The 23,277-nt window shown below is 38.5% G+C and overlaps 1 protein-coding gene and 1 non-coding gene across 2 annotated transcripts; both read left to right on the top strand.

Annotated features, from left to right (window-relative positions):
* The first annotated feature begins 4,726 nt into the window (after nucleotides 1-4,726).
* LOC131235987 (small nucleolar RNA R71) lies at nucleotides 4,727-4,833 on the top strand. Its single transcript, XR_009166475.1, has one exon. It is a non-coding gene; the product is annotated as a small nucleolar RNA R71 (small nucleolar RNA).
* A 7,764-nt stretch (nucleotides 4,834-12,597) lies between these two features.
* On the top strand, nucleotides 12,598-13,287 carry LOC131235979 (probable U3 small nucleolar RNA-associated protein 11). Its single transcript, XM_058233084.1, has 3 exons — nucleotides 12,598-12,689; nucleotides 12,970-13,063; nucleotides 13,164-13,287. Exons 1-3 carry the CDS (start codon nucleotides 12,598-12,600, stop codon nucleotides 13,263-13,265), a joined length of 288 nt encoding a protein of 95 aa, XP_058089067.1. The 3' UTR covers nucleotides 13,266-13,287.
* Nucleotides 13,288-23,277: the final 9,990 nt, after the last annotated feature.

Genomic DNA, 23,277 nt, shown 5'->3' with positions numbered 1-23,277 from the left:
TTAAGTTCTTCGTACAGTTGATTTTTGGCATGACCCATTTTTAAGAGGGGACCCATCAAATGCACGGTTACGATGTTCGACATACATCAAGGTAGAGCCAGTGGTGGGGCCCACCTCTTTCCAGCGTCAACGAAGACGCTGCAGCATGCAGCGTCAAATTGCCTTTTTTTTTTGTTAATTTTTTTTTTTGTTTCTCATAGATGGGGTCCACAACAGGACGATCCAGTCCATCTGTTGTGTGTGTCCCACGTGGTGGAGCGTTCAATCCAAGTTTCAAATGCATAAATATTTCAATTGGGCCCCAGCAAGTACTTTTATATGCTTTAACATGTCTTCACATGATTTTTAATGGTGTAGCCCACCAGAGAACTGGATTAGTTTCATTTTTCGGCTCAACGCCTAAAATGAGCTGAGAAATTAGATGGACGGCGTGGATTGAATACATACATCATGGGTGGGGCCCATTGGGAACCTAAACTTCTTTCCTTCTTTTTCTTTCAAGCGGCAGGGGCGTCTGGACGCTGCTTGCTGCAGCGTCCAGCCTTCCTCTCTCTTTTTTTTTTGTTTTATTTATTTATTTATTTAGTGTTAGTGTGTGCACATGTGTGTTTGCCCAACACAATGGCCTCACTTTGGGATGGTTTGGATGGCCTACAAAATTATAGTGGGGCCCACCATCAATATTTAGTGTGTGCACATGTGTGTTTGCCCAACACAATGGCCTCACTTTGGGATGGTTTGTATGGCCTACAAAATTATAGTGGGGCCCACAATCAATGGGTCCCACATAAAGTCTATAAAAATATTATTGTTATTATTATTATTATTATTATTATTATTATTATTATTATTATTATTTTATATTATCCCATGAATCCACACCATTAAACACATCATTATCACATCATTATGATCAACATCATCTCCACCATACAAAAACACAACAAAAACAAAATAAGAATGAATAGTGTGGGTGTACTCACCTTGATGAATTAGATGGATGGTTGAGATGGATGGAAGGGATGGAATTGATGGTTAAGATGGATGGAAGGTATGGGATTGATGGAGTTGATGGCCCACCAAGATCACTCCTCTCTCTCTCTCTCTCATGGAAAAAAAAATGGTGAAATGCCAAGGAATTGAGGGGTATTTATAAAGAAATGGATAAATTTTTGGTTAAGTTAAGCTGATGTAATTAATATTATCTTAGGCTAGGATTATGGTACTTAACTCATGCTTTATAATTAATAGTGGATTAAAGGAGCATGGGATGGCATGGTGTGGTGATGTCATGCATAGTATATGGCATGGAGAAATGTTGACTTTTCATGCACATGAGAGAGAAGAGGTATGGGTATGTGACATCACACACATGGGTAGAGATTCTCTCACCCATGTGTGGCATGTGCATGTGTGTATGACATGTGTTGTGCACATGTGTGGAATAAAATACATGGTTCCATGCGCACATGATACACTTATTATTCTTCACGGTGTATCTCACTAACAGATTATCATACCGATAAACGGGTGGTACCTCCACGATCACGGCGATGAGGCGGTCGATATGAGGTAGGTTTCAAGGTCTTGAGGTCCTGGTCAGTTGGGTGTGTACTATGAACGGCTAATCTAGGTCTAGCTAAGGGTGTCGATCATCGTGCATATATGCATAGAAACTGGTACGGAATGGACTGGGTATTACAACCGCCCCAAGAGCATAATCAGAAGCGACGCACATAAGCTCAAAAGGAAGGCTCCAGTCGGGTGGCTGCATGATAGGTGCAGTGGTTAACGTGCCCTTAAGCTTGGTGAAAGCTTCCTGGCATTGCTCAGTCCACTCGTACGGAGCATCCTTTTGAAGAAGAGTACATAAAGGACGAGAAAGGAGACTAAAGTCCTTTATGAATCGCCTGTAAAATCCTGCGTGTCCTAAGAAGGATCGCACGTCTCTGATGTTCTTGGGTGGATGTAGGTTAGAGATAAGATCGATTTTTGCCTTATCTACCTTGATTCCTTTGGACGAGATGATATGCCCAAGGACAATTCCCTTCTGAACCATGAAATGGTACTTCTCCCAATTAAGTACCAAGTTCTTTTCTTCACATCTTTTCAGCACACATTTAAGACTTTCCAAGCATTTGCTAAAAGATGGACCGTAAACAGAGAAGTCGTCCATGAAGACCTCTAGATATTGCCCCACCATATCAGAAAAGATACTAAGCATACATCGCTGAAAGGTGGCAGGGGCATTACATAGTCCGAATGGCATCCTTCGATAGGCAAAGGTGCCGTAGGGACATGTAAATGTGGTCTTTTCCTGGTCTTCAAGGGCTATCTCTATCTGGTTATAGCCCGAATACCCGTCAAGGAAACTGTAATAGGAATGACCAGCTAACCTTTCCAGGATCTAATCAATAAATGGTAAGGGAAAGTGGTCTTTCCTCGTGACGGTATTCAACTTCCTGTAGTCAATGCACATTCTCCAACTAGTAGTGACTCTAGTTGGCACGAGTTCATTATTGGCATTGGCTACGATGGTGATTCCGGACTTCTTAGGGACCACTTGAGTTGGACTCACCCATTGACTATCAGATATAGAGTATATGATACCCACGTCCAATAGTTTAAGAACCTCAGCCTTAACCACTTCCTTCATGTTTGGATTTAGTCTACGTTGTGGTTGCCGAGCGGTTTTTACATTATCCTCAAGATATATGCGGTGAGTACAAATCGAGGGATCGATTCCCTTGAGATCCGCTATCGTCCATCCCAGGGCTCCTTTATGCTCAATGAGAGTAGATATGAGCATATTCTCCTGTTCTTTCTCCAGGTGGGCAGAGATCACCACCGGGTATGTCTCATCTTGACCTAAATAGGCATATTTCAAATCAGAGGGCAAAGGTTTTAGGTCAAGCTTCGGCGGCTTGAGGTTAGACGGTAGAGGCACTATATCGGTTTGTGGTAATTCTTCAAATTGTAGCCTCCACCGGTTAACTTCAAGTACCGGTGCAGTATCAAGCAAGGCGCACGTCTCCCTAATCATGTCATCATCAAAATCATGGGAGTGGGCCAGGCACATCTCTAGATGGTCGGAGGATAAGGTCAGAGGTGTCGTATCTTCCACGAAAGAGTCAATCATGTTAATGTCGTGGAAATCGTCATCATCCTCTGAGTTGTTGCCGTTATTGAAAAAAATGTTTGACTCCAATGTCAAATTTCCAAAAGACATAGTCATGACACCATTCCTGCAATTGATAATTGCATTTGACGTGGTAAGGAACGGGCGACCAAGAATGACGGGAATCTGAGTGCTCATGTTATTGATGGGTTCGGTGTTCAGGATGATAAAATCTACAGGGTAGTAAAATCTATCGACCTGGACTAACACATCCTCAATTATCCCTCTTGGTACACGAATAGAGCGATCAGCAAGTTGTAATGTGGTTAGGGTGGGTTTTAATTCACCCAAACCTAACTGTTTGTATACCGAGTAAGGAATCAGATTTACGCTCGCTCCTAAGTCCAGAAGTGCGTGATCAATTCGATGGTTCCCGATTACACATGATATGGTTGGGCTACCGGGATCCTTGAATTTCTGCGGCACGTCTTGCTTCAGGATGGCACTCACTTTCTCAGTCAAGAAGATTTTCTTTTGAATAATTTTCCGTCGTTTGGTCGTGCACAAGTCTTTCAGGAATTTGGCATATGAAGGTATCTGTTTAACGACATCAAGTAGAGGAATGTTGACTTTCACTTGTTTCAACACCTCTAGGATATCCTGAGAGTTAGAAAGAGGTTTTGGTGAAACCAACCGTTGGGGGAATGGAGCAACTGACTTCTCTAGAAGTTCCGGTTCTACTTTTTGTGGGGCATCACTGGATCCATCATTGTTGTCCTCTTCTGGTTCTTGAGGCTTTTCGGGCCTAACCGGAAGAGTTTTATCAATGATCTTCCCACTCCTAAGAGTGGTGATGGATTTAGCATGCCCCATCTGATTTGAAGAGCTGGGATCATTATTATCGTACTGCGGTTTAGGATTGGGGAGAGGTTGTGCAGGAAGCATCCCCTTTTCTATAACCGTCATACGAGAATCTATATTTTGCATAAAATCTGTAATTCCCCGCATTGCCTGAGCCAGCTCTTGTATGGGATTTTGAACCGGTTCCTCTTGAGGTTTCACTTGATTTGGATTTTGATTGAAGAAACCTGGAGGAGTAGCCGTCTGTCCATTCCTCCAACTAAAGTTTGGAGATTTTTCCAGCCAGGGTTGTATGTATTGGAGTTAGGTCCAGTAAAAGGTCTTTAATAATTATTTATGGCATTGGCTTGTTCATTCAACACTCCTCGAAAGGCAGGTATTGTAGGACAGTTTTCAGTTGTGTGAATGTTGCAATCACAGATGCCGCAAACAATTTCATTGACCTTATCCTTCTTTCCTTCCATGGCCTCAACTTTCCTTATGAGCGTAGTCACTTTATACTTGAGATCATCCTCTTCTTTCAAGAGATATAATCCACCTTTCTCCTTTAATTGAGTCGGCCTAGACGTGGTGTTCGCCATTGGGTAATAGTCCCATGATTGTGTTTTTTCAGCGAGACTATCGAGGTAATCCCATACCTCGTCAACATCTTTATTAATGAACTCTCCATTACACATTGTCTCGACCATTTGGCGCATGGAAGATGTTAGTCCATTATAGAAAAAATTTGTAATGCGTCACGTTTTAAATCCGTGTTGTGGCCATGAACTGACCAAATCTTTGAACCTTTCCTAACATTGAAAGAATGTTTCATCTTCCTTTTGGGCAAAGTTCATTATTGCTTTTCTGAGGGTAATCGTTTTATGATGTGGGAAGAATTTTTTTATGAATTCCCTCTGCATGTCGTTCCATGTGCCAATGGATCTAGGACGCAGTGAATGTAACCACGTCTTAGCTTTCTCTTTTAAGGAAAAAGGAAAGAGTTTCAGCTTGATTGTATCCTCAGATACATTAGGAAAACATAATATAGCCATAATCTCATCAAACTCTTTCAAATGTAAATATGGACTCTCTGATTCAAGTCCATGGAATTTGGGAAGGATTTGGATAACTCATGGCTTGATGTCCATTTGTCCTGTATTTTCAGAAAAAATCATGCATGAGGGCATACTCACTCCTGCTGGTTGTAGATAATCTCGTAAAGTACGAGGCGGGGGTGCCTATTGCACCTCGTTCTCATCTTGGGTATCCTCCACCCTGGGTGGAAGTAGAGGAGGTTGGTCTTCAGCCATAACTTCAGTTAACTCAGGGAATTTTGAGCGGTGTCTAGTCCTGCGATGGATAGTCAACCCCTTAACCAATCCTCCTTCAGTCAAGAGACGTCGAGTGTTGTCACGGGCTCACTTGGGCATGAAAACACTCGCAACCCTCAATTTAAAACCTAATCCTAAGAAAGGAAAAGAAAATCTAGAAAGAAAAAGAGAGTTGGAAAGAAATTACCAAATTGGAGTCCTAAGTTAAAACCTGCAAAATAAAACAAAATAAGTTAGATTTTAAAAAGAGAAGAACGATCCTTTAAAAGAAAAATAGCAGTAAATTAATTTCTAAAAGAAGGAATTCCTAAAAGAAAGTATAAATTTCTAAAATAAATTAGGAAAGACCTAAACTAGAAAGTAAATTATTAAAAGAGAACTGAAAAATAGAAAGTAGGGAAGGAGCTTACCGAATTAGAAATTTCTATCTTAAAGGCCTACAAAATAGGAAGGTTAGTTTCTAAACAAAAATTCTAAAATTTAAACCCTAATTCTAAAAAAAATAGGAAAAAGTAGAGAGATTAGGAATGAATTACCAATTGAGAAACTTATGTCAAGATCCTATAAAACAGGAAACAAGTTAGTTTTGAACTCAAATAAAAATAAATAAAAAACTACGGTTAGTAAAACCCTAATCTTAAACTAATCCTAAAACCAATTAATTTCAGATAATCGTAACCGTTAGTCCCCGGTAACGGCGCCAAAAACTTGTTCACTCCCCAAGTATAGGGTTGTGATGTAGTAATAAACTCGGTAAGACCGAGGTCGAATCCACAGGGACTGATACCTGTACGTTATCTAAAACCAAGTAGAACTAGGACCAGACTAAGATGTGATCTAAACCAAATAGAATTTAAGAAATATTTGTAGAATAATTATCTAAAACTTCAAGGAATTCAGAGGAAGGAAAATAGGGTTTCAGAGGATCCACTTGTAGAGATCAGGGAGATCTTATGCCTGCTTCAAAAATCATAAAAATTAAACTGAACTTCTTCTGATATAATTTTAAAGAGATGAAAGGTATATGAATTAGAATGGATTCCATCACCAAACCATGCCCAGGAGACAAAGTAAACAACAGAATTAAACTAATTACCAACTAACCAACAATGTATGAAGATCAGGAAGTGTACTGTCATCCTACCATGCCCATGGGACAATGATGAACAACAGGGCTTCTTGACTTCATAAACATAAAAAGGGAAAGGAAATACTCAAAGCCATTGCAAACCCATTGTAATTTCAGTCACAACAGACCATAAAAGACTAAAAAAATATTCCTTTAATAATCACTAAATCAAATTCAGTTTATGAATTAAAGGCACAAAGTAGAATCTCCCATCTCGCTACAAGCTTCACCTCTTAGCCCTAGCTAAGAGGTTTAGCCTAGCATGGATAGGCTATACATCTTAAAAGAATAAATAAGGAAACCAGTAGAAAAAAAACTAACTGTTACTCTCTCTCCATATCCCTGCTTCAGCCCAACTCCCAACCGTAGATCCTCTGTCCAGCCCAAGCTTTTCTCCTCTTATAGGCCGAGGTTGGTGTGCGAAAAGTAGGCCTTCCACAGAGTCTTCCACCTTCCATATCTGGCTGGAGAAGAGTCAGTTTAGAGGACTGACTCTCTGTTACGCAGCAGAGCAAAAGACCTCCGTTTGAAATGGAATTTTCTGCAACAAAACTTGATCCAAGACGTTCGGTCGTCTTGGTTTTAATCAGACCCACCATGGACAGAATTTGGACGGTCCAGATAGAGAATCCGATCCTCCCCTTGATTGTAAAACGGCCCGAAAGTCTCAATTTTCCCGGACTGCGTATACAGAACTTTCGAACGCACTGAAGCTTCCGTTGGCTGACGGTGGGGTCCATGATCGGATTTATCAACGAAATCCACGCCGTCCATCGGATGTTAGAGGAAATTTCGGTCGGAGAGGGCTTTTTTGGATTGATTTTGACACGGCCCACTTGTATTTCTGCTCTGCCGTCCATCAGATGTTGCGGACGCTGTTTCCACGCGTACTGTGCATGAATCTGGAAAACCGCCATGTGTACGGTCGTTTCTCTCTTCTGAGTGTACTGGATGGCTTGGATCATCAATCTGGTGATAATGGTGGCCCACCAGATCGACTGCAGCTCTGTTTGCGAAACAGAGTTTCCGCATTCGCTCTGTGATGGTCGGTGGGCTCCAGATTGACAGTGATGGAGAAATCCAAGCCGACCATTAGATTCCCAACGAAAAACCGTCCATAAGTGTCTGGTTTTGGATCAGATTCGTGGCGGTCCACGGATTTCCTATGTAGCCGTCCGACCTGCGTTTAACCGTCAGGATTTTCTGATAGCTTGCATGGGCCAAAAATGCCACCTTGACGGGGGTCAATACACCCCTATGTGAACAATAGACGGTCCAGATTGGTGATCTGGACAAGTAGTGGGTCCCACTGAAAGGACCCGGCGGATCGGGTGCCGTTCGCTGAGGCGTTCTACGCAAGAAGACGGGTCAGCGGGCGGATGAATTTCGACATGTACGGTTCATTTAGAGTCTTCAGGCCCTGTATAGAGTTTTGAGCCGGTCAGATGGTGAGAACCCTGTGATCTTGCATTCTAGCTTATTTCCAGGCCACTTGAACTTCAATTCTCGGTTTTCTTGGATCTCTAGCGTTGATCTTGGTCCCCTGGAGTCTGGCGCTTGCCTTGGTGATTTCAGACCTCTAAATCCATGCTTTTAGTACCTTTTTCCCAGTCCAGGCTCGTAAACACGCCCTGCAACACAAACACGTTTTAAATCGGGCCGTTAAACAGTATCATGTTTGAAAACCCAGGTAATAATAGGGTCTGATATGCAATATTTGACCCTCAACACTTGTAGCCCCCTTCACCAGGACAGATAAGGTCACACCCCATTCCAAACATTATCTCCATTCATTATTCAGGTGGGGCATACGAAGTGAAATAATTTGGAGAGTAAGCATTATCTTGTACACTGTTTCCAATCATGTGGTCCACTTGAAACACAGTTGGGGCTGATTTTTTCTTCTTAGGCCTAACATGGGGTGACAAATTTAGTGGTCAGGGTGGATTTCACATAAACACCATGGTGGGACCCTGGATTTTACATAAAGACTATGGTGGGACCTATTAGAGCCGGCAACCCCTTCTCTCCTTCCCGTTTATTAACACTAATTAACTTTGGAGGTCTAACTGATTCGAATGAATGGGATGTGGATTAGGTGAGGCAGGTAACAACTTAGTGGGTAAGGCCCTAACTGTGGGGCCCACCTCGATGCATGTGCTTTATATCCATGTTGTCCATCCATTTTTCCAGTTCATTTTAGGGCATGATTTCAAAAATTAGGTAGATCCAAATCTCACGTGGACCACACATTAGGGATTGAACTCCCACCATTAAAAACTTAGGGGCCACAAAAGTTTTGGATAAGTTGTTATTTGTGTTTTCCCTTTGTCCCGTCTGCATGACCTTGTCAACAAGTTACATGGCAAGTAAACATTACAGTGGGGCCCAGGAAGTTTTTGATGGTGGGTGTTCAATCACCTTTATTTCCCTCTGGTGTGGTCCACCTGGGATTTGGATCTGCCTAGCTATTTTTTTGCGAGTCTGGATCCTCTGTTACCAGGTAAACAGAGATTTCCTATTATCCTAATCCTCATTGGTCCACGTCACCACTCACTTAAAAAATAAAAGTAATAAAAGAAAGCTCCGGCGCTAAACCATCATAAAATAAAACAAAGGAAAAAAAAAAAACCAGAAAAAGAAAACGGGAAGGGAGGGAAAAGAAAAAGAAGAGAAGGGAGAGAGTCTCATCTCCTCTCTCTCTCTTCTATTGGGTCGTTTTCCTTCCTTGCGAAAGATTCACGAGGTTAGTATATAAATTTTCATATATTTTAGTTGGATTTTCTTTTAAATTTAGACTCCACATTCTTTAAAAATATCACTGCTTTGATTCTTTTCTGTCATTTCACCTCCTTTCGGCAAAATCAATACAGTTACCCTGTAGTTTTTTCCAACCAACTATGGATGGAGTATCAACAAAATTTTAACAGGGAGATAATCTTAACTGTCTGATTTTTTTTTCCATTTTCTACCGGACCACTCACTTTTTTATTCTTAACCATCCATTTGGTAGACTTTGATTGGATGGTTAGGACTGCCTTAATCAGTTTAGTTTTAGAGATGAGATATGGTTCATTTAAAAAGGAACCAACAATTTGAATGGTCTGGATTGCTGTACCGGTACCACCATGTGATGGAGAGGGAACCAGATTGGGTGGTGAAGCCAACAACAACGGGACGGCTTTGGTGGATCCACCGAGGTGGGTGGGACCCTTACTGTGCGGCTCACAATGATATATGTGCCTTAAATCCACACCGTCCAACCATTTTGACAGCTCATTTTAGAGCATTATCCCAACAATTAAGTTGATCCAAATATTAAGTGGACCACACCATATAAATAGTTTTGATTAAATCCCAACCATTGAAACTTCATCGTTCCACCGGACTATTTATTTGACTTCCAACCTGTTTATAAGGTCATAGAGACCTTCATCCACGCAAATATCATCTAGATCCAAAGCTTTCATGGCCCACAGGAAATTTTTAGCGGTCAATTACCACTGTTTCGTGTACTATGGTCCATCTAAGATTTGGATTTGCTTCATTTTCGGATTATGCCCAAAAATGAGCTTTCAATACAAATGGACTGCGTGGATGTAGTCAAATATATCACTGTGGGCCCCACAATCAGGGATCCCACCCACCTCGGTGGATCCGGGGATTCACGGAAGCTGCACCCTTTCACCAGCTCATTTTACGCGTGAGCCCATAATTGAAGTGAGTTCGGATCCGCTGTTATCTAGTAAACAGGGATTTCCTGATTGCCTAATCCTCGTTGCTTAAGGGCGAGTTATTTTGGCAGATTGGCCCCAAATGATTCATGGCAAACCACTTCGGGAAGATTTTTACAAGGTTGCGTCAAATTGCCCGGGCCAGACGGATATCATTCAACTTTAGGCGAAGTTGGAATTGGCTCATTTGTTGCATGGCTTTGAGTCATGGAGTTTTTAAAACTATAACTCAACACCATGAAGACTGTAACCATAACTCTCCATCAATAATTCAAAATCAAACCCTTCTTTATTTTTTATTCTTTATATGTCTTGGGACATACTTAACAAACATAACAAACGGTGTAAAGCACCTTGTCTTTGGTGGGCCACAAAAAGTCCCTCTCGTGCCCATCTATTTTATACATTCATTCATGGAATTGATGTCTCCACCCACCTTAATTGATTTGATTGCGCCCACTTGTCACTTTGTGATCTGAAATATTACATTTCCATTCCCAAAAAATAGAAAATGGGTATACAAGAATATTAAGCGAGGTAAATTGAAATATTTCAAACCTGATGCATTATAAGTTGCCTTCCAACCACTGATACGTTCCAACTAGCATTGTGTCTCAAAACCCAACCTGTCCCCATATGAAAGGAAAATTGCATATCTTTAGCAAGAATTGTTTAAGGAGTTGTCACGTGTCAATTTCTATTTCTATTGGATTTGGATGCTACCTTGTTTCTTTTAATTTTTGTTTTTTCTTAAGCTAGAATATGGGCTTCAGTATGTTATGTTACATGAGTGCTTCAACTGGACCCTGGTACTTGCATCAAGGTACGGGTTTGAGTGGTATGGCTCTTTTGGGTCCTCCTAAAGGTTCATATTCTCTTGTTGCTGGTTAAAATACATCACAGAGCTTTCTTATATTTTCAGCAAGATCCCTTTGTCGGAGGAGCCTGGATCCTCTGTTACTAGGTAAACAGGGATTCCCTGATTGCCCAGTCCTGATTGGTCCACATCACCACTCACTTTTAAAAAGAAAAAAAAAACTAAAAGAAAACTACGGACTCCGAGTCATTTAAAAAAAGAAAAAAAAGAACCAGAAAAAGAAAATGGGAAGGGAGGGAACAGACAAAGAAGAAAAGGGGGAGAGTCATCTCCTCTCTCTCTCTCTCTCTCTCTCTCTCTCTCTCTCTCTCTCTCTCTCTTCTGTTGGGTCGTTTTCCTTTCTGGCGAAAAGGCGAGAGTTATAAAAATTGCAGAAGATTTACGAGGTTGGTATTTGAATTTTCATATATTTTAGTTGGGTTTTCCTTTAAATTTGGACTCCGCATTCTTTAAAAAGATTCACTGCTTTAGAGAAAAGCGACGGCTGCTTCCGTTGGCAAGCTGTTGGATTCTTCTCTATCATTTCACCGCCCTACCATAAAGATCACATTGCACAAAAATCAGTCTCTGAGTCAAACCCTAGATTGTTCATTAATTCCATCAATGTGGCCCATCTTATTAGAGGGCCAGCCAGATTTTTGTGTAAGCCGATTTTCATGCTGCGGCCTACCATTTTTAACGTTATGGATTTCCTGTGGCTAGGAAAAAGCAGCATCCTTACGGCTGTAGCTCATCAATTACTCTGTATGGTGGTCCTACGACCAAGGATTTGCATACTATTGCTAAGGCTTTTTGTGTAAATAAGGCCCACTGATTGAAATCCCTACCGTTGGAATGATGGGCCTCGCCATGGATGGTGGATCCCCCAAGTCTCCCCGATGGAATATATCTGAATCCTTCTTTAATTCGCGGCATAAATGGTTGGGAATAAAGCAAATAGATTGTCCACATTCGATACAAGTATAATAATAATTTTTTTTTGAGTCTGGATCCTCTATTATTTGATAAATAGGGATTCCCTGATTAACTAATCCTCTTGCTTTTGGATGGCCTTTTTTGCCCATAAATCATTTTACAGACTGTAAATGATTTGCAGCATTTACAGGCAAAAAGTTTGGATTTCATTTACAAGCTTGATTGGTTCTCCATTTATAGGATTTAAAATTTTTTACAGGCTATCCAAATGCACACAATCATTTACCTATAAATCATTTACTGTTTAAAGTCAAACAAGACAGGCACCTGTAAATCATTTGCAACTTAAACCATGCCGCAAAGGAAGGATGTCTCCTCTTAAAATGTTCACAAGCCCAGTTTGATTGATCATTCTAGGACATTCATTAGGCCATTCAAAACTCTAGTGGCCCACAGATTATATAAGATTTGGGGATAATTTTCGTTAATTGCTCTTAATAGTGACCCCGTAGATTTATTTAAAGAGTTTTTAAAAGAGTTTTTAGATTTATTTGAAGTGTTTTATGTTAGATGACAGATATATATATATATATATATATATATATATATATATATATATATATATATTATATGGTTACAACAGTTATTCAATGAAAAAGGAGAAGGTTGCGTTCAGGAACCCAAATGAGTTTTACTTCAAGATGATCAAAACAAGGACCGTAGATGGAATCCATAGACCTGAGTAAAATATAGGCATCTTTTCATCTTCCTTTGTTTCAGTTACTTTGTAGCTGTGCATGTGCATATATATATATATATATATATATATATATATATTGGGAATTGTTATCGGCACCCGCTTTCATGGAAAGTAACCCATCCTCCCAATTTTAGTTCTAGTACAAAGTTGTATGATCGTGTAACCAAAAGTGGAATAGAAAGTGTACTTATAAATCAAAGTGGCCGTAAACAATGGGTCCATCTCCCTCCTTTGATCATACTAATTGATGATCTTTTTTTAGGAGTGAAGCTAACAAAAACACTCAAGAGGAACTCATGCTGATGAAGACACAAGATATAGGATACGTCCTTCAGAAAGTTCAGAGTGAGAAGAAGGTAGATGAATGTTGTCATGTAGGGATTTGAATGCAGTTCAGTACATTTTTTATCTCGTTTTTGGTTAGTTCAGTTGACAAAGCTTCGTTGTTTGCTGCAGAAAATTGAAAGGCTAAGTTCCATGCTACATTCTCTTGATAATCAGCTACCAAACAAGCATGTTTATTATGCTGAAGACAGGTATGACTTTGCCAACAATTAGTATGTAACCTTGAGAAATAATATTTAGTTCCATGTGTAGATCATTGCCGAAAGCATCTATATTGTTCCTTTTAGAGCGTTTTCTATTTCTAATGATGTAATGGTAAGCAACAGGGCATACAATTTTTGGGATGTATTTGTGAAACTTGAAGCTATTGTATTAATACTTGCAAGTTGTTGAAGATCAATCATTTAATACCATTGCATGCAGGGCACAATTGTATGCTACATGGTTCCTCTGCTTCGTATTGTTGTTCAAGGCTTGGTCTAGTAGTCTGTGAACTACTGAAATGAATCTGCACTCCTACAAGCTGGGTGCCCTGTGCAAGTGGTTGGAACTGTTTAGGATGTATGTCCCACCATGAATGTGTCATGGGAAAAGTATGGGCTGCCACAGGTGAACCAAGCCACTTAATTTTTGGGCAACCAAAAGCCTACAGAGGTCAACAGTTTACATTCATGTCTGTTATTTGAATGGTTAGGATAACTTCTATGTGGAAAGTATATATCCTCCATCGAGTTGTACTGTACATCTACATGCCCCAACTAATGGATTACAATTCCACCTAAACAGTCAGCAAGGTAGAGAGTGTAAAGAGTGTAGTATCTGAGTTATCTAGGGTTCAATCCCTGGTAATGTTACCTTTATATTAAAAAAAGAAGAAGACATTGGTGGAAGATAAGAAAGTAAGTAATTGGTTGAAGAATGTTCCTTTCTTCTCGATGCATCTTATGAAATCCATGGTGGATTGTCTCCCTCTCCATTGGTGAAGGCTTGGAAAGCTTCTATACCACCCATCCAAATTTTCCTTTGGCTGCCATGGCTAAAAGGATCTTAACATTTGATAAGGAAGAGGAACATGGCAAATTCCCAATGTGAGCTTTTTATGCAAGGGGGACGAAGAAGCTGTCAATCACCTCTCCATTCATTGTAAAGTTGCAAGGTGGATTGGCATGGGTTTTTAACGGATCGTGTATGACTTCATGGGTGTGAGAAAAAGGGTCGTTTTCTGCATGTGGCTCTATTATGTGGGATATGATGCTGCTTGGTAATTTTTTTGTTCTTTATTTTTTGCCATTTTAGTCATTTCTTTACCAAGCCTTTAGAGAGCAGCGTAAAAAACCTTGGTAATTTTATCCAACTGAATTTGTTTTTGCCTATCTCGAAACATTCATGTATGCACCATAGTTTTGTTATTGCATATTGTTAAATGAAGATGCTTTCTTGATCATTGATTTGTTTTTTCAATGTAGTTATCACTTATGATTGCATTTGGATGTGCCCCAAATTCCTAGGTGGACCTTTCAGCAGAACATATCAAATTCCTTTCTAATAGCAAGGACCACAATGCGCAGTTGTTCTTTAATGCATTTATTTCTTTGTGATCTTTGTTAGGGGCTTGTTTAAAAGCAATTTAATGATGCATCAACTAAATTTTGCAGGTTTCAAGAACTCTTGGTTTCTCTATAAAATAAGAAGGTAAGTCATTCAGTGGTGAGTATCCATGTGATTTCTTGCTTTACTTGTTCTTGGATGCTTGAATATGACTGTAATCTCTTATGGAAGAGCATCACTGCTTTGTCTTTCATTATATTTGATTCTTGCACTGTTAGTTCATCGATAAGACCTCTTGAAAAGGTAACACTCTTCTATTTCCCTTTTAAGAGGTAATCTGTTTACAAGTAAACAGATTGTGCATTTGGCTAGCTTGTAAAGTATTTACAATAGATAAAGAATTTCATGCAGTTGGAAATAACTTGGATGATCTAATTCATGAAAGTTGTTGTGCATGTTTCTTTTATTGTTGAATTCAGAATTTTTAGATGAGTTGATCTATCAGGGCATGCACTGGCAATGGTAAGCCATTAATATTATTATTATTATTTTAGCGTTATATCTAAAAACTGTAGCCATAGATATTTAGCTATGGTTTTTATCCGTAGCTTCTATCCTTTTTTCTGGTAGTATTACTTTTGCTTTATCACCTAAGATTATTATTATTATTATTTTTATTTTTAACTTTTTGCTTTTTTTTTTTTGTTATTTATTTTGAGGGTTTTAAATGAATGAAGATTGAAAACTGCAAATAGAAAAATAAACTATAATCTTCGCCAAAATAAACAATCATATTACATTTCTAAGTGAAATCACTTCACACTCACACAACCATATCATATCCTCAAGTGTAACCTCATCATATAGTCTATCAATCGTATCACATTCTCAAGTGGATCCACCACACCAACTGTTAAACAACCATATCATATCATCAAGTGCAACCTCATCACATAGTCCATAAAGTGTTTCACATTCTCAAGCAAAACCATATCACACCATCACGCAACCATATCATATGCATCCTCAAGTGCAACGCCATCATATAGTCCATCAACTGTAACATATTCTCAATTGGAATCACATCACACTATCGTCTCAACCATGCCATGCGCTCAAGTGCAACCTAATCACATAGTCCATCAACCATATCATATCCTCAAGTGTAACCACATCACATTATCATACAACCATATCATATGGTGAGGATTTTTGAATCCCAAACGCTAAGCCATATGTACCACAATGATAAAGTGGATGTTTATTTTTGCAAAAAAGAAAAAGAAAAAAAAAAAGAAAAGAAAAAAAAGATGAGAAGTAACTAGTATTCAGTTCACAGGTAGGCCACCTAAACATTGGATGTTGTTTTGGCCACAACACGTTCAGAGCTGTTGAAACTGATGAATGGCCCAGATCCTATACACCTACAACATTGACACGCATCGAAATTCACATATAAAATCTAACCAAAGGGCTAATTAAAATCTAACCAAATGGACCCCAAGATTCCATTAAGTTCAGCTTACTAGTGGACCCAAATGTCTGTCCAAATGAGAATGATTTTGGATGTATTGATGCAAATCTAACAAGGAATAGTTTCAATTCCCAATAATACAATGGAGACAATAGGTCACTTATACAAATGCGACTTGTACTACTCAATAGAATCAATTCCCAGTCAATCTTCAGCAACAACCGAGCTAACTTCTAGCATTCATATTTTCTTTTACACTTCATTTTCAGCTCCGAAAAATGCAAGGTCTTTCTTAGACATCTGTTCATCACAATGTAAGAGTTATGGGCCATTATGGTCTAAGGTCCACTGAAAGAAAGGTGTGATTGAGGGTCTTTACTCACAGTGTCTGGCATATTGCTGTGTTGATTTTCTTTTGTACATTGTTCCAAAAACTTGTGGCCTGAGCTTGGCTGAGTTGACCTATTTAAAAAGCTAGCAAAACATTCCAAATTGATGATTTACTTGGAGTATTAGTAGTTTCAACCCAACAAGTTTCTGGATTGTTGAAACTGAAGTGAAACTTTCAGTTTCTTCTGAGAATTGCTGGCATTTTGTTTGGTATCATCTTTTTGTTGATTTGGTTTACTCCTTTACTGCCTCTAACACAAGCAAAACCCAATTGAAATTGGTGAACTTTTGGCTTGTATTATTGGTTTCTGCAGGCTTGTAATTGCAAGGTCCCCTTCATGGTTACACTTGTAATTTGTTTTCTCTTTCTGTACCAATTTCTTCTGACCGAGGTTTATGAATGTTGCAGAGGCACCCGAACCAATGGAAACAGATTTCATGTCCCAAATCATTGTATCGTTTTTTTCTCTTGACCATTCAATTTCTTTGATACAATGTTCCTACTACTCCAATATATGTTTATTTATTTATTTTGTTCTTTTTGGTAGCAGAGATACTTGTCGAATCCTTTTGATTACACAACTGGCTCAAAGTATTTGTTAGAGTCAACCTACATCTAGATTTAGAGGTGTGGAGAAGCCATGTGCTGCTCTCCATAAGTAACCAATTTGCCATGCTGGCAGATGTCCGGCATGTACATGAGCTGCCTTGTACATGCATGTGTTGACCAAAACCCATAGTACCAAAAGGCAAGAAAGAAAAAAGATGAAAATCTTTTGCTTTCTCTGCTTTTACCTTTTTCAAATTTTTGTATTGAAACATGAATCTATTGCTCATGAAACGATTTGAATATTAAGGTTTCCTTGTATGTAGCTTTTAGTGGATAATTTTAAATAGTCGATATTTTGATGGTCTTTTCTTGTCTGTTTCCTTTTAAATCCTTCACTCTCTTACTCAATTTGTACCACATTCTGATTTTGCAGAGAGGAAATGATGTTCCGCATTCACCAGTGACTTGTGCATATTTAGTTGTGGAGATTGAAGGTGTTAAATTGTTTATCGATAATTATATTAATTGACAGGTAGAGATTTCTGAACTAAATGAGGAACTGAGCTGACTTCAGAATCAGGCAAGATTTATGGCATTTTCTTTCGTATGTACAGAATTAGGCTTTTGTTGTTGTTGTTGTTGTTGTTGTTGTTGTTGTTGTGTCTAGCAATATCAATGCCTTTTTGTGTTTTTCAAATGACTGAAGCAAGGCTACTTTTTAATTAGAATTTTTTATATGGACATATACACAAAAGTACTAGGCATCAAATTGGTGTCATGAACATGAATTCTATGTTTTTTACAATCTGATGGTTATATATGGCATTGAAAGATTATTTATTTATTTGTTTATTTATTATTATTATTATTTTGAATTTGGATAAGATGACTATCAGGTGCAACAGATTCAAAAAAACAACAAATCCCATCAGTCATAACCTCTTGATTAAACTGATTGTTCACAATTCAGCTCACTTGGGCATCCAAATGCAGCGTGCATGCCTTCACAAGATCAGTAACATTGTTTTCTAATATGTGCGACCAAAAAATTTGGATATGTGCTGCTTTGTAGTTCTCTTTGTCATTGAATTGTTTTTACTCCATGTTTTATATTTACTTGATATGGATTTATTGACAGTTTCCAGTAATGATTATTGTATTTTTCAAAACTATGATACTAATTCCCTACTCTTTTTTTTTTTACTCACGCACACACACCCCCACAACACTCACACTAGTGGAATTTCACCACCTATGGATACTCGAACCCTTGATCGGGTGTTGAAACTCCTGAGAGTCTACCACTCACACTAATTCCCTACTTGAACAATTAGGATTACCTTCACTTCAACCATCCAACATTATAGCATGGCAACAGTTATTAGACTATGTCTGCGACTTAAGCTGATGCGCTGTTTCCCTCCACATTTCAAGGTCAGTTACTGCACCTAATACTATCTTGACAGGGCTAAGATTTCATCATCTGCTGCAAGGTTGAACTTGGAAGAAGCCCGTTTATACTGTCAATTTCTTTTTGAGGAATAACATATATGTGGTTTAATCTGTCATCAATTAATCCATGTTATAATGTTTTTTGTCAAAGGTATTCTGTTTTTCCATTTGTATCTAAATGTGAATTTTTTTCTTACTTTCTTTGTCATTTTGTCATTTTTTCAGTTACCGTTTCAATTTCTAAAAAAATCATCTTTTAGTTGATGGTTCGTAATTACCCTGAATTAGCACCATTTATCCTGCCGAGAATTGTTTTTCCTTTTGTCATGCTCAATGTATTTAGACTCAAACTATAAGCAATCTCTACTAACAGAAAATCACATACACACAACATAGAAGTTCTTGTGTCATAAAGATGGGATATTTGAATATATGTGTAGGTGGGTCTTCTTAATGTGGACGGTTACTACAACTCCCTTCTTACTTTCATCAAAAAGTTGTGGAAGATGGATTCATCAAGCCCAATCAGCGCCACATAATCGTGTCCGCACCAAACGCCAAAGAGTTGGTGCAGAAACTAGAGGTCGTGGTGCCCTCCTTTCTATTCATCTAAAAGGCGTGTTTGGGTCTCCTTTGTATTTTGCATAATGACTTAAATACTCTTTACATCTTACACATGGACTATGGCCATTTTTAGATACCAAAGGCATCGACAAATACCCGAAAGTTCACAAGTAGATGCAGGCCTTTTGGCCACATTCACCTTGATAAGGTGTGTTTGCCCTGCATAAAATTTGGTTTAGTTTCTTTCTTGAGATAACTTATTTTCAGAAACAGTGACACTATAAATTATGCTACATGTGGAACTCGTTATTAATTTAATCAGGATATTAGCTTCTGCCAGATAATTTCATTTAAATTCTGCTGTACTTATTTTGAAGAACATCCAAACTGGCCCTTGTTTGACTACAAACAACACAGTTTGAATAAATCATCAATTATCCCATGGTTGATACATGTGCCATAGAAATTGCATGTGCAGAGGGAGTATGTAGAGCTAGCATATTTATTTCTATATTGGCCTTTTCTTGTTTAACAACAACCTTATATGTATATTGTAAGCATATGGACACTGCAAAAACTTTCTTCTTCTTTTTTCCTTGTTGGTGCAGGTCAGGTGCATCATGCAAGGTTTTTTTTTTTTTTAATTTTTAATTTTTTATAATTCTTAGTAATGTTTCAAGGTATTGTCCAATCCATGCGGTTTTCTCACTAGCTCTTTGGGTCTCACCAAATAAATGGACTGATTAAGAGTGATCATTCCTACATTTACTTTTGTAAGAACAATTGAATGTGTTTAGGGACTTTCTGCATGTCCACTACATCCTTTTATAATAATCACTATTACATTAATGTTTTTCAGCTTATTGCATGTTTGTGTTTGCAGATAGTTGGTTCCAGTACTTGGCCATTCGGATGAGTTTGTTAGTTTATTCTTAACTATCTAATGTCTATAAATCAATCTATACAGCTGCATTCTTGATCATGTTATGTTTTCTCAGGTTTCTCTTGTTCCCTGATTTGCTATAATTCTATTTTTTCCTCATTCTTACCATTTCTGGTGCAGGGTGTTGACCCAAGAATCAAGGTGGAGGTTTGGCCTTTCCTACTTAAGAGTGTAAGATTTTTCAGCCTTTAGACTTCCACTGCATGTCTGTTTTCAATTAGTTAGTTTCCAGTGGTGCTATGTAGCTTATAATTTTCTAGTATCATTTTGAATTATCTGCCATAGCTTTTATTGTATGTCAAGAGTAAGATTTTTAATTATGTTGTTGGTAAACTTTTCACTTTGGAGATTCACATGGAACCACTCCATGGTTTAATGCCTTTGCAATCAGATTGTATATGCAGATGCTCTATTCTAATACATAATTTGGTCCATCTATTTGATGGTTCCCATCATGGATTGCTTATAATTCTTTTGTGGGGCAATTCTAACCATCCAATTAATGGGTTAGAAAAAGGATGTCTATAAGTAAGAAGGCAAACTTAGCATGGATTTGATCATCAAATCGGTCTGATTTTTTCACAGTAAATCTTTAATGTGTTCTGTACTTAATGGATAGTTTACATCCAACTGTAATTAATTACCTGATGCTACTAAGTGAGCATTGGAGCAATTCCTTACTTTATTATACTTTTTAAATATGCAGGCAATCAAATTATTGACTTACATGGTTCTCATGCCTGAATCATGATCATCATCACTATAACCTTGTCCCATCTGTTTGATGTTGGCTTTCTGACACTTATCATGGTTGGTGGGAAAAAGTTTGACAATAAGCAAACCAGTGCTACATGATATCAGCACTTTTATGTGGACTGGGGACAGGCTGGTGCAATTGCTACAAGCTGAGTTTTCGATTGCCGTTTTATAGATATCATTATGAATGGGTTTCATGTTTACACTACAAGAAACCTACGTATCAACGGCACACTATCACAGGCGGCCACAACAAACCACCAGTGTACATGTAAAATCAGCGGCGTTTGGTGTGTAGTACCCACCTGTTGGGAGTTGAATTCATGGATAGAGAGTCTAAGCAATGTCATAAAAAAATGTCGCTTGTGTAACAGTGGGATGAAGGCAGCTTCTTGAGTGTTTTTTTTTTTTTTAACACATGACACACAACCCCACACACTCACGCCGTAGTGGGCTTTCACCACCGATGGATACTCGAACCCTTGACCAGGTGTTGAAACTCCCTGGAGTCTACCACCCGAGCAAGCACAAGGATCTTGAGTTGCATGCTATGATGCTTATGATGCAGTTTTAGTGATTGGGCTGAAACTGCATATGGTGATAGTGGGATGAAGACAAGTTCTTGAGTTGCATGCTATGATGCTTATGATGCAGTTTTATCCTTAAAGAAAAAGGGAAGAAAAATCTGTCCACATATTTATAAAAAAAATCCATAGCTATTCTCCTCCATCTGCTAGTTACAGATAGTCATTGGTTCCTTTTGTTTGATTTCAAATTTATTTTTTGGTTATTTTATTTTGTTTTGTAAACTTTTGTCTCTGCATTGGTGACTGAAGGTGGAGCATTTGGGGTGAAACGTGGTAGCCCAGAGGGGGGCTTTGTTGCTTCATATGGGGATGGATATGGACTTCATTCGGTATGACTGTTTTTTCAGGAAATATTTATGACTGAAAATTTAATTTTACATAGTGTAACTCAGATTATGAGAGTACATACTATTTTATTAGCTGACCTCTACGCATGGCAGGGTGCTGCTGACAAAGGTCCTCTATATGGCATGGGTTCTGGTTCTTGGGGTGCATTTGAGAAGTCTCGCCTCGGGAGTCACTGAAATCCGTTGCTTTTTTTCCTCCCAGGAAATATATCTTGGGGTGCATCTATAAATTTTTTGTCCATTATATAACCTTTCATTCTTAGGTTGCCTGTAAATGGGGCTGGTTGTAAATGATTTACAGGTTGTGTTTGAATGCTAATTTAAGCTCGTAAAGGTCTTTTGATTTAGAAGATTCAGCCTAGCAGAATTTTTGATTGTTTCTTTTCTTTTCTTTTACATTGTAAATGATTTACAGGCATTTATCATACCTTTTAACCACCGTTTCTCATAGATTTTAACTGGTGCTTCGTACATTTTTTACGGCACTTTTACATTTTCTACCAGTGCTTTTAAAGCTTCTACTGGCAGTCACCAGAAGTGCCGATAAAAGCAACTATATTAGTGGCAGCCATAAAAAATGCCGGTAAAAAGGTGCGACCGCCGATACGCCCCCCTTTACCGGCACGTGTCTGATCGCCGGTAATTCTTATATTGGCGGTTTTTGGGACTTGAGGATATGATATGGTTGTGTAACAGTGTGATATGGTTCCATTTGAGAATGTGATATAGTTATCGTACTATGTAATGAGGTTGCATTAGAGGATATGATATGGTTGTGTGATAGTATGATGTGGGTACATTTGAGAATATGATATAGTTGATATACCATGTGATTAGGTTGCATATATGAATATGATATGATTATGTGACAATATAAAGTGGTTCCAGATTAAAGAATGCGATACGGTTGACAGACTATTTGCGCTTGAGAATATGATATAATTATGTGAGAGTGTAATAAATGATCGCCACTTGGGAATATGATATGGTTGATGGACTATGTTATGACCTTGAATAATCCAAGGTTGTGTAACAGTGTGATCATATTACACTTGAAAACATGATATAATTGAGAGACTATGTGATGATGTTACGCTTGAGGATATGATATTGTAGTGCAACTGTGTGATGAAGTTACACTTGAGAATGAAAGAAATTGAAGGACTATGTGATGAAGTTACACTTGAGAATATGATATGTGATTGTGTGAGTGTGATGTCTCCACTTGAGAATGTGATACAGTTGATGGACAACGTGATGGAGTTGTACTTAAGGATGTAGTATGGTAGTGTGATAGTGTGATGAGGTATGTATCCACTTGAGAATGCGATACGATTGATGGACAGCGTGATGAGTTTGCACCTGAGGATATGATATGTTTGTATGATAATGTGATGTGGTTACACTTGAGGATATGATATGGTTGATGGACTATGTGATTAGGTTGCACTTGAGCGCATGACATGGTTGAGACGATAATGTGATGTGATTCCACTTGAGAATATGATATAGTTGATGAACTATATGATAAGGTTGCACTTGAGGATGCATATGATATGGTTGTGCGATAGTGTGATAAGGTATATCCACTTAAGAATGTGATACGGTTGATGG

Source organism: Magnolia sinica, unplaced genomic scaffold, assembly GCF_029962835.1.
Source record: "Magnolia sinica isolate HGM2019 unplaced genomic scaffold, MsV1 ctg100, whole genome shotgun sequence".
Lineage (NCBI taxonomy): Eukaryota > Viridiplantae > Streptophyta > Magnoliopsida > Magnoliales > Magnoliaceae > Magnolia > Magnolia sinica.
Note: the sequence above shows the minus strand (reverse complement) of the source record. Positions and strands in the feature narration are given on the sequence as shown.

Coding starts and splice junctions, on each gene's coding strand:
- LOC131235979 (XM_058233084.1), top strand. CDS start 12,598: ATGAAAAAGGAGAAGGTTGCGTTCAGGAACCCAAATGAGTTTTACTTC. Junction 12,690..12,969: donor GATGGAATCCATAGACCTGA/GTAAAATATAGG, acceptor ATCTTTTTTTAG/GAGTGAAGCTAACAAAAACA. Junction 13,064..13,163: donor AAGTTCAGAGTGAGAAGAAG/GTAGATGAATGT, acceptor TGTTTGCTGCAG/AAAATTGAAAGGCTAAGTTC.